Source organism: Rhincodon typus, chromosome 1 (assembly GCF_021869965.1).
Source record: "Rhincodon typus isolate 14 chromosome 1, sRhiTyp1.1, whole genome shotgun sequence".
Lineage (NCBI taxonomy): Eukaryota > Metazoa > Chordata > Chondrichthyes > Orectolobiformes > Rhincodontidae > Rhincodon > Rhincodon typus.
The window spans coordinates 106,463,922-106,476,138 of NC_063332.1; the positions used below are offsets into that span (position 1 = coordinate 106,463,922).

The window sequence follows — 12,217 nt, forward strand, 5'->3', positions numbered from 1 at the left end:
TCAGTTACATGTCAATTGTGCAGGTCATTTCATGGACTCTATGTTCTTAGTCTTTGTGGATGCCCATAAAAAGTGGTTGGACCTTGCATAGAGTTCATTCGTCAAACAGAGGGATGATGATTGAAAAGCTGCGAGCATCTTTTGCAATACGTGGACTCCCAGAGATGTTGGTCACAGACAATGGGCCATCATTTACCAGCAGGAAATTTGACTGTTTCCGAAAGGTGATCAGCATTTGGCATATAACGACAGCTCCATCATCCAGTAGTCTAATGGAAAGAGCAGTCCAAACCTTGAAGGCAAGCTTAAAGAAACAGCCTACAGTTTTGCTTGATACCAAGTTGTCCAATTCCTATTTGATTGTAGGACCATCCCTCACGCAATTACAGGAATAGCTTCAGCAGAGTTGCTAATGGGAAGAAGGCTCTGCACCAAGTTAAACCTGATTTTCTCAGACCTGGACGGAGGGAGGGTGAAACGGCATCAGGAATGCCACTGCCAGACACAAGATTCCGCAACGTGAGAGAGACAATTTGCTTCAGGCGATGAAGTTTGGTGTCGAAACCATGGGAATGGTCCTGCATGCGTAAGAGGCATGGTCAATGTGAGGTCAGGTCCAGTGACTTAAAGTTTGGGTAGTTGTGACAGTTCTGAGCAAGCAAGTAGACCATATGAAATCTGCAAACTCACAAATGGGTTGGGTTATTTTATTTATTTGCCGTTAACCTGGTCCAATCAGGGAGCCCTGGCTTGCAGATGAAAAGTTTGCTGATGACACAAAGGTTAGTGGAGTTGTGGATAGCGTGGAGGGCTGTTGTAGGTTGCAATGGGACATTGGCAGGATGCAGAGATGGGCAAAGAAGTGGCAGATGGAATTCAACCTAGAAAAGTGTGAAGTGATTCATTTTGGAAGGTCGAATTTGAATGCAGAATACAGGGTTAATGGCAGGATTCTTGGCAGTGTGGAGGAACAGAGGGATCTTGGGTTCCACGTCCATAGATCCCCCAAAGTTTCCACCCAAGTTGATAGAGTTATAAGGAAGGTGTATGGTGTGTTGGCTTTAATTGGCAGGGGAATTGAGTTTAAGAGCTGCAAGGTTATGCTGCAGCTCCATAAAACCCTGGTTACACCACACTTGGAATACTGTGTTCAGTTCTTATCACCTCATTATAGGAAGGATGTGGAAGCTTTAGAAAGGGTGCAGAGGAGATTTACCAGGATGCTGCCTGGACTGGAGGGCAGGTTTTATGAGGACAGATTGAGGGAGGTAGGGCTTTTTTCATTGGAGCGAAGAAGGATGAGAGGTGACTTGATAGAGGTATACAAAATGATGAGATGCATAGATAGATTGGATAGCCAGAGACTTTTCCCCAGGGCAGAAATGACTATTATGAGGGGACATAATTTTAAGGTGACTGGAGGAAGGTATAGGGGAGATGTCAGAGGTAGGTTCTTTACACAGACAGTGGTAGGTGTGTGGAATGCGCTGCCAGCAGTGGTAGTGGAGTCAGATAATTTAGAGACTTTTAAGTGACTCTTGGATAGGCACATGGAGGATAGTATAATATAGGGTATGTAGAGTAGTTTGATCTTAGTAGGTTAATAGGTCGGCACAACATCGTGGGCCAAAGGGCCTGCACTGTGCTGTACTGTTCTATGTTTTATGTTCTATGTTCTAAGAGTGACCAGAGTGTCAAACATCCTGTCACTCTAAGAGCTGGCTCTGAGGGAACTGCGTAATCTCTGCGTTTGATCTCTTAAAACCAATTCAGTTGCTTGATGCTTACTTCTTGCCAGTCTGCTCACTTCTTTTGTTGTCTTCGCCTTTAAACAGAGGAGCAATGTTCTGATCTGCAGTATCAGGAATGTGTTCAAAAACATCCATTAACTCCTCACAGATGAGAGCACATTTTATTCGATAGAAACCTTTTGATGTGTGAGTGTGCTCAGATTCTCCGAAACAATCTGTGTCCTCGTGCAGAGTGTACATATGTGAAATCTGAAGGACAGAGTGGATAGAAAATGGTGGGGATATTTTAATGATATGTAATCCTGGGAGAAGGGCTGCAGCTTAACATCAGAAGTGCTCATTTTGAAAAGATATTAATTGATTAGTTGACAAAGCAACTAGCCTTGTGGCAAGAAGAAATAATTTTACATTTAAGTCAACATTTTAAGCTATTCATTGGTACGTCTCCCTGAGTAGCATATTGCTTTAATTTAGATCTATTATTACATGTCTTTTATTCATAGTTACAGGAATCTGCCTTTATTCTTTTATTTTTAAAGACTTCTTCTTTTATATCTTGACTGCGCTTTCTACCTCTCCTACCTTATCCCGTTTTTTCTGCAGTCTGTTCATTTGATATACCCTTCCCTATGGAGAGTTAATGACTGGAAACGTATTGTATCCAGATCTCAATCCTTTCTGCATGCAGACATTTACAAAGATTTTTCAATGTGCCTAGTGCCGTTCCTATCCGTGCAAGGAAGTATTCAGTTCTGCTCAACGTCTCCCACGTGCATAAAAGCACAGGCACAAACCTCTTTCCCTGTATCTCTCTCTCATCTGTAGCATGCATTGCAAATTGTGCTCCCCTTAGAGAAATTAATGAATAATGTAGTGACTTGAATAAAAACCAATGCTTTGTTTCTCCACAGATTGGAACTGGACTGGGGACATTTATACTGATTGTCTCAACAGTAACAACTACACTGCTGTACAACAACAAGTGGACTGTAGAATCAACATTGATAATTATTGGAATAATCAACCCACTGCTTGGGTACACAGCTGGTTTCATTTTGGCTATGGCTGTACGACAATCATGGACGAGGTAAATTACAGACCAACTTTATCTTTTGCTACTCTGTCCTCATGCCGCAGACGTATATTAAGTTATTGCATGTGCCTTCCCACTGCTGTTTTGGTGTTGTTCCGAATTCCCTTAAGTACATTATGCTATATGAGGCAAATGAATTACAGCTATCTTTATACTTCTTCCTAGAGTGTGTGTGATGCTGATTATTTTGTGGTTATTGCTGATGCCCAATGTCTTGAGAAAGTCCAATGTTTATTGCAATGGTGTTCTTACAATGGCCCTAGATAAGGAATGTCAGGATTTTGATACTCAGCAGCAATGTTTGCTTGTTGATATCTCATCCAGACTGGGATGGTGTGTGATTTAGATGTGATCAAACTGCTGCTGTTTGCGTTCTCTTTTCAGAAAGAGGAAGTGCTACCCTTTATTACTCTTTCAAGGTGGCAGGATAATTTGAAAAGATCAAAGTTTATTGATCCCAGCCTTTATGAACAGTACCACACCATGCAAAAAAAAACTTTTCAGTGGCTTGGCCCTAACTGAAATATTGCACTAATACTGGATACTGCTCTTTAGGAAGGCTGTTCAGTGACAGAAGGGTTGGTAACTGGAGACAGTGTAGATTTTGGGTAATTAGCATAAGTATCACAGGTTTAATATTGCAGAGACCCAGGATAATGTTCTGACAACGTGCATTTAAATCCCATCAGGCAAATTGGCGGCACGGTGGCTCAGTATGGGTGGTACAGTGGCTCGGTGGTTAGCATTCCTGCCTCACAGCGCCAGGCACCCGGGTTCTATTCCATCCCCAGGTGACTGTCTGTGTGGAGTTTGCACATTCTCCCTGTGTCTGTGTGGGTTTTCTCCAGGTGCTCTGGTTTGTGCAGGCTAGGTGGATTGGCCATGCTAAATTGCCCGTAGTGTTCAGGGAGGTGTAGATTAGGTGGGTTATAGGGGGATGTGTCTGGGTGGGATGCTGTGAGGGTCGGTGTGGACTTGTTGGGCCGAAGGGCCTGTTTCCACACTGTAGGGATTCTTTGATCTATGAAATGTTGAAATTAGAATTCAGGGACTAAATCTGGAATTAAAATGCTAGTCTAAATGCAACCATAAAGCTACTGTCAATTGTCATAAAAAAAATCTAGTTCACCAGCATCTTCTAAGGAAAGGACTCTGCTGTTCTTACCTGGTCTGGCCTATATGTGACTCCAGACCCACAGCAATGTGTTTGACCCTTATCTGTCCTATGCAAGCTACTGAGTATATCAAATCATTTCAAAATCCAGGAAAAGGAATGAAACTGGATGGACCACCCAGCATTGACATAGGCATTGGAAACAATAATAACAAACCCAATCCTGCAATGTTGTTTGGGGACTTTGACATACTCACCGAATCGTACATTACAACTAATATCACAGCCACCACCACACCATCCCTGCATATGTTCTATCCAGTTGGCAGGACAGATATAACAAAGGTGACAGCAAAGTACTATAAAATCGGGATGAATTTCCCTCAGAATCCTTGTAGTCTCTTGGTATCACTTCACCTACCATCATCCCCTCTCAACTGATGAATCAGTACTTCTCCATGTTGAAAACTAATTGGAGGAGGCACTAAGGGTGGCAAAAACAAAGATTATATTCTGGGTGGAGAACTTCAATGTCCATCACCAAGAGTAGCTTGGTACCACCACTGAGCTGGTCAAGTTACAAAAAAATTGCTGCTAGGATGGGACTGCAGCAGGTGGTGATGGAAGCAACAAGAGGGAAAAATCCATAGCAGTTGCATCCATCCATTACATTATTGGCAGGAGTGACCACCATACAGTCCTTATGGAACCAAAGTCCTGTGTTCATGCTGAGGACACTTTCCATTGTGTTGTGCAGCACTGCTGCAGTGCTGAAATGGGATAAATTTTGAATCAAACTATCAACTTAAAACCGTGCAGCCATGAAGCATTGTGGGCCATCAACAGTAGTGGATTCAACCATAGTCTGTAGCCTCATGGCTCAGCAGATCTCCCGCTCTATCAATACCACCAAACTGGAGATCAGCCCTGTATCTATGAGGAGTGCAGAAAGACATCCCAGGAGAATACACCAACATTTCATGGTGATGGTGCCAGTGAGTCAGGGCATTTCCAGGGTTTGTGATGAAGTGTCTGGGATGTTGTCAATAAGACATGATTCTTTGAGATGACTGATGCGTGTTGTTGCTTGACTAGCCTTCTGATTTAATATGTTACAAATTATTCATAATATTTTACAAGAAAATAAGTTTATTGGTATATAATATATATGATTAATGGATAATAAAGATAATATTTCTATGCAAAAATCAACTGTTATCAGTTATTTCGTAAATGTACTGTGTAAACATGAATTGCAGTTTCATGTTGAAGGTAGCTTAATCATATATTCAATCCATGATAACACCTACAAGGCCCATGGGGAATCACAAATTAATCTGTCCATGGAGCTTGTTGAGTATGAAATTCCCCGGTAACAGGCAATGGCCTGCCCAGGTGGAACTCATCGTCTGAACCTTTTGTCCTCTTGTGGTGCGGTGGTGGTATCCCTACCCCTGAACCGGGAGGCCCAGATTCAAGCCTCACCTGCTCTCGAGATGTGTAATAACACCTTTGAACAGATTAGAAAAATAGGTTAATAAAAAAGAAACACACCCCAGTGTATTTACAGATGGTGGATAGTAGTTAAGAGAAAAAAAACAAATAAAAAGATGTCACGGTGATTTTGGTGGTGGGAAGGTCACTCAGTTGTATGTGATAATACTTCTGGATAGAAGAAAAAAGGGGAGAAAAGAAAATAAAGCAGACCAAGGGATGTCTGTCCCAGCTTGTAACTAGTTAATGTATGCCACGAATAGTGGCTCTGTTTGGTGATTAACAATAAATGATTTTTCTGCCTAGTCGGGCTTCCTGACTTATTAAACAATCATTATTCTAATTTTATTGTCTTCTCTCACAGCTGTCGAACAATAGCATTAGAAACAGGAGCACAAAATGGGCATCTGTGTACAACAATCCTAATGATATCCTTCACAATGGAAGAATTCTGCTCTATGTTTGCATACCCTTTCATTTATATTTGCTTTCAAATCTTTCATGGATTAATGTTTGTAATAGGTAGGTGCCCTGTGAAATGAAAGGCAATGCTGTAAAGTTTTCTGCACTGTCCCTACCTGTGTGGGGTCTACTACATTTCCTGATCAAAAGGAATGCTACTTCTGTAGGGAGGGGTGCAAGAGGTTGCTGGTGAAAATTGGCTGAGGACCATAAGCTGTGTAACTGACAGGGCAGATGTCTTCCTCCAATTTCCAGTGAAGTTAAAACTTCTTTCATAACATGTTTGTTTCATAACCAAGCAGTTTTTTTGCTCAAATATTTACAGTGTTAGGGGTGAAACATGACTGGGTCAAAAGACACCCAAGTCAGAGTTATTTATAATCCATATTAATAGCTTAGATTGAAAGGGCCAAAACAGTATATAGTACTCTAGGTGATGTCTTGTTAAAACCCTGTTCAGTTGCAGCAAGGTGTCCTTACTTTTGTGTCATAATCCCCACACAAAAATAGTGAACATGCAAGTTGCTATTCCAGTTGCTTCCTGTTTCCTGAACAAGGACACTCAAATCCGTATAAACGTCAACATTTAGTAGGTGTCAAAAAAAATTCAGTTTTTCTATTTTTCCTACATAGGGAATAATTTCATGCTTTCCCACATTATACTCCAACCATTTACTTCTGTGTTCACCTGTGAAAACAGTCACAAATTCTGAAGAAATCTTACACTGGACTTAAAATGTTTCCTCTGTTTCTCTCTCCACAAGTGCTGCCAGACCTGCTGAGTTTCTCCAGAATTTTGTGTTTTGTTTAAGATTTCCAGCATCTGCAATATTTTATTTTGACAGAAAATATTTACTTGCAACTTCTGCCATTTCCATTATCCCCATAAAATTTTCTCTTGTCTCAACCTCAAAAGACCGATGTTTATCTTTGACAACAAGGTGCAGAGCTGGATGAACACAGCAGGCCAAGCAGTATCTTTGCTACTTTCCTCAGTTTTTCCATACCTGTAGAAGCTTTTCCAATCTGTTTTTAAAGTTCTTGTTAGCTTTTCTCATATTCATATGTTCGCTTTCTGTTTTTAAAGGCACTATCTTTGTCATCCTTGCTGATATACTTTCTCAAGCCTCAGGCTTATGACTGTTCTTGGCAATATTATCGCCACCTCTTCCTTTAGTCCAACACTATCCATAACATCTGCTGCCTTGGATTATGGGTCATTTTGCCCTCCAGGAGAGAGGCCAGCATGACAGGAATTGTGCCCCATCCTGTTTGGTTGATGTACCAGGCACAATTGAATAGTAAGATGTGTGGGGAGAAAACTGTGAAATGTAATTGTGAGGCTTGCAGTAATGCTAAGCAGATGATAATGAGCTGAAACAATGGGTGTTGGGTGTGGGTTATGCTTAATAGAGATGGTTGATGGGTAAGTGACAAGAGGGTAGGAGCACTATGAGGATTATTTATGAACAACTTGGGTAATGGCGTAGAAAGTCATATATCTAAATTTATTGATGACACACAAAGTTAGGCAGCATTGTAGTTAGTGTAGGTGATAGCATAAAATTAGGAAGAGATATTGATTGACTAGGTGAATGGGCAAAACTGTGACAGTTGGAGTGAAATGTAAGCAAGTGTGAGGTTACCATAAAAGGATAGATCAAGGTATTTTCTGGCTGGAATGAATTTATATACAGTGCATGTCTAAAGAAACTTGAGGATTCAGCTGCACAGATCTTTAAAATGCCATGAACAGTTGAAATAAATGATCAATAAAACTAATGAAATTCTGGTCTTTATATCTAGAGGACAGGAGTACAAGGTTGCAGAAGTTATGCTACAGTTAATGCAAAACCTTGGTTAGACCCCACTTGGAGTACTGTGAGTAGATCTGAGAGAGAGTACAACATAGGTTTATAAGGATGATACCTGATTTCAGGGGTTATGAGGAGAGATTATACAAATTAGGCATGTTTTCTCTAGAATTTAGAAAGTTAAAAGGTGATCTGATTGAAGTTTCCAAGATATTAACAGGAAAAGACAGTGTAGATAAAGATAAACTATTTCCACTGATTGGGGATTCTAGATTTTGGGACATAGTCTGAGAATTAGGATCAGACCGTTCAGGAGAGATATTAGAATGCATTTCTACACACAAAGACAATACTAGATCATTTGTTAGTGTTATATCTGAGAAAGATTCTTTTTGCTAAGCAAGGCATTAAGGGATATGGCCATGGTCTATTATGTAAGGCTACAGTTTAGCCTCATTGAATGGCAGAACAGGCTTAAGGGGCTGAATAGCCTACTCCTGTTCCTATGTCCTTTGTTTCCTATGTTAGTTGTTCATTGGTACGGGTATGGCATGTAAAAATAAATTTGCTAACCTTAACCACTCATATGAGGTCAATTAACTTTTTATGGCGCAAATCCAGATTCTCAAAGCTAGGTGACTGGCATTCCACTGCCCCATGGAATGTCTGGCTGGAGATCTTTGTGCTCTCTAAGAGTTGAGGATCTCTCTCCTTATGTGAACCTCCAGCACCAAAACCTCCAGTGCAGAATCAGGGGAACCGAAGGGCATACCATTTGGTCTGTTGCAGCATTTTCACTCTTTCTGCTGACACGCTCCCTTTTAACTGTTCTAGCAGTGATTGTAGCCAACATGCATCTCCCCTATAAGAGGAGTAGATTAAAGTCAAGCACTGCCAGTCTCACACTAACAAAGTCAACCTGCTGAGGTGAGCAGCAACAGAATAGCAAATATGACACTGGGCTGCACCTGACTATAATAACAATTGTCAGACAACATGAAGTTTGCATATTGTCTGTGTGGCTATGAACAGACATGGGTTAATTACATGTAGAAATTTCCAGGCTTGTTTTCTAGCCTTCATCCATTTTTTCTTTCAAAGTCTTTTGAGGGGAGTAACATTTTCATAATGGACCCGGTGGAACAGCTGGTTCTGCTCATGACAATTTTCTCCTTGATTTCAATGAGTACTTTGACTTCATGGAGCCAGTTTGCAAAGGCTGATAGATATGTGTTATACTTGATAACTGAAAATCATTTGTAGTGTGTTGTTGTCTTTGCTCACAATATAATGTTTGCTTTTTGTTGCAATCAGCCTACCAGATGTACAAAAGATTTAAAAAAGGCCCCACTGAACCAATGGATTCAACACAGTCGATGATAAGAGGCAAGGAGATTAACGACATCCAAAGCAGGGAGGACAATGCTCCAACTGAGTGCACCATTTTTGAAATGACTGAGTCAATTTAACAAGCAGATCTGAACTCTTCAGAGATTGACAGATCAGACAGAATGAATAGACTCTATAGGTGTAAGGTTGGAAAAGCACAGCAGGTCAGACAGCATCTGAGAAGCAGTTAAGTCAATGTTTCGGGTGGAAACCCTTTGTCAGGACTGGGAATGGGGAGGGGAGCCCAGAAATAAATAGTTGGAGGGTGTTGGCACGGATTTTGTCTTGGAAGCTTACAGCCCAATGGCCTTCACATTGACTTCAACAGCTTCAAAATCCCTCCATCCCCAGCCTTATTCCATGTCCAGCCCTCCTGCTCCTGACCTGACCTAGCCTATCCATCTTCCTGCTCACCTATCCGCTCCACCCTTCCTACCGACCTATCACAATAACTCCCTACCTATCACCATCTCTCCTACCCTTCCTCCCCCGTCCCAATTCCCTCCCTCTGTTTATGTCTGGGCTGCCCTCGTCTTCCCCAATCCTGATGAAGGGTTTCGGCCTGAAACGTTGACTTATCTGCTCCTCAGATGCTATCTGACCTGCTGTGCTTTTCCAACCTCACACCCATGGACTCTGGCTTCCAGCATCTGCAGTCCTTTTGTCTCCAAGAATGAATAGATTTCCTCCTGACGTGCTTGCTATCTTCTCAGTATTTTACAACTTCTGATATATTCTGATTTTCATGTTACTTTTTCCCAACTTTGCTGCCATGGAACACCAGAACACTTTCCCTAAAATCTGTTCTGCAATGAAATTTAGAAAAATGGATCTTCAGACATTCATTTACTTCGACTCAAGTGCATCAATGGCAGCATTAGGGAAAAACAATCAACATTTCAGCAAAGCAGTATTGAGGAGTAGATGAATTAAGATGGTTTTTGTTAAAGTAGTCGAGAAAGGAATTTGACTGAAGCACATTGAGAGTTTGTATATTAACTTTGTTGATAGCCCACATTCCCCTGGGTTGTTGTGGTTTGTGACAAACATGTAACATCAGGCCTAGTTTAACAAGCAGCTCCACTTAGATACTACATAGAGGAAATATGAACATCTGTTACATGTTGGAAATATTGTGAAATGTTTGGTGGTGATGTCAGGGGTTTCACTGCTAGCTGGATTGAAGACAGGAACCTCACATTGACTCTTTTAGAGTTTTCCATTCTGCTAAATTCCTCTCGGGCTCTTAATAAGTCCATAGTGGTCTAACCCTCAAATCATGGATCCCAGGAATGGAAATGCTGCCCACCATTGCAGTCAGCCTATCGGAGGCCAGCATGGGCAGGGGGAGGTTCTCAGCAGGGATTCCCCTTCCCAATACTGGCTCCCTCAATCAGTTCCTTTGAATGTGGGACAACCCCTGCCCCTGGAGCCCACAAGCAACCTTACATCAGTTTCCTTGGGAAGTCCCCACACGGAGAGTCCCTTGCCCACTTGTCAATGAATATCAGCAATGGCAGCATTTATTCCACACTTAACTGTCCCAATTAGTGGCAGGACTAGAGGGGTGCCCACGGGTCTGCCCGTCATTGACGTGATCGATAGAGACAGGAAGGCACTGTTGGACGTGAAGAGCTGATAATTACCCAATTGGCTGATGGCTCTCAGAAACGGGACCCACTGACTCAGGGTGGTGACCACTGCCTGAACAATGTTAAATTTAGCTGTGGCTGCCGGGGCTGGACATTCTGGCTGTGGATGGGGCCCCTGTTTCCACATTAAATTCCAGCCAGTTATTTGTAGCTGGATAAAAGCTGTTGCTGTTCATAAATAAATCTGAAAATATTTAGAGTTGTGGTTTATAGTAACTTTGACAAAATAAACACACTTGCATTTTGGGCTGGCGGTGTTGGTCTGTTCATTTGGCTGGATGGTTGCTTTGAAATGTAGAGTCACACCAAGGACATGGGTTTGAGTCCTGCACCAGCTGAGGCTACCATGAAGGATTCTCCTTCTCAACCTTTTGCCTGACTCTCAGGTTAAACCACCACGAGTTGTCTCTCTCTAATGAGAGAGCAGCCCAATGGTCTGGTAAGACTCTGGTGACTTAATCTTTACATTTTGGGTAGCTCATTTCAAGTTCAATTTGGAAATAAGTGACAACCCCATAATGTTATATTTTGTTTGGTCTCACACAAGTGGTGTACACATGACATAATACATGACAAAAAACATTTAGCTAGTTTGCTTAAGCCCAAGAATGAACTAATTGAAGATGCTAAAAATGAACAAGATTCAGACACCAGCATTTACATTTCTGCCACCTCCAGCAAGATGCCACCACCAGACACATATTCCCCTCCCCTTCCTTGTCCGCCTTCCACAGGGGACCATTCCCTCCAGGACATGCTGGTCCGCACTTCCTTCACCCCCAACACTCCACCTCCCCCCCCCGCCCCTCAACGTCGCTCCACAGCACCTTCCCCTGTAACCGGCGAAGGTGTAACACCTGCCTATTTACCTCCTCCCTCCCCAGTATCCAAGGGCCCAAACATGCCTTCCAGGTGAAGCAACACTTCACAGGCACTTCCCAGAATCTAGTCTAATGTATTCGCTGCTCACAATGTGGTCTCCTCTACATTGGGGAAAACGAAGCATAGACTGGATGACCGCTTCGCAGAACATCTACATTCTGCTTGCAAAAAAGACCCTGAACTACCTGTTACCTGCCACTTTAACGCACCACCCTGTTCCCCGACCAACATCTCTGTCTCAGGCTTGCTGCAGTGTTCTAGCGAAGCTCAATGCAAACTGGAAGAACAACACCTCATTTTCTATTTGGGGACCCTGCAGCCCTCCGGACTCAATGCCGAGTTCAATAATTTTAGGGCCTAAACTCTCCCATTCCCAGCCCCCTACCCCACACACCAGGCCTTGTTACCACATAGTCTGCATTTACACACCTCCTGTTGTTAGTCACTAACAGTCCCCATTAACAACTATTCACCCTCCCAGCCTAATCGTTAGCAACTCCTTTGTCTGTCCAACTGTCTTTCTCTCTCTTTGGGCTCTATCCTATCGTTTACTCCCTACCCCACCC

General features: G+C 42.3%; 1 protein-coding gene across 1 annotated transcript in view; it reads left to right on the plus strand.

The window, feature by feature from the left end:
• LOC109917513 (solute carrier family 10 member 6-like) overlaps positions 1-9,197 on the plus strand; it is a 78,809-nt gene extending 69,612 nt beyond the window's left edge. The window contains exons 4-6 of the mRNA XM_048604290.1: positions 2,663-2,838; positions 5,817-5,974; positions 9,043-9,197. Coding sequence (XP_048460247.1) covers positions 2,663-2,838; positions 5,817-5,974; positions 9,043-9,197 — 489 coding nt within the window. The remainder of the gene's footprint in view (positions 1-2,662; positions 2,839-5,816; positions 5,975-9,042) is intronic.
• Positions 9,198-12,217: the final 3,020 nt, after the last annotated feature.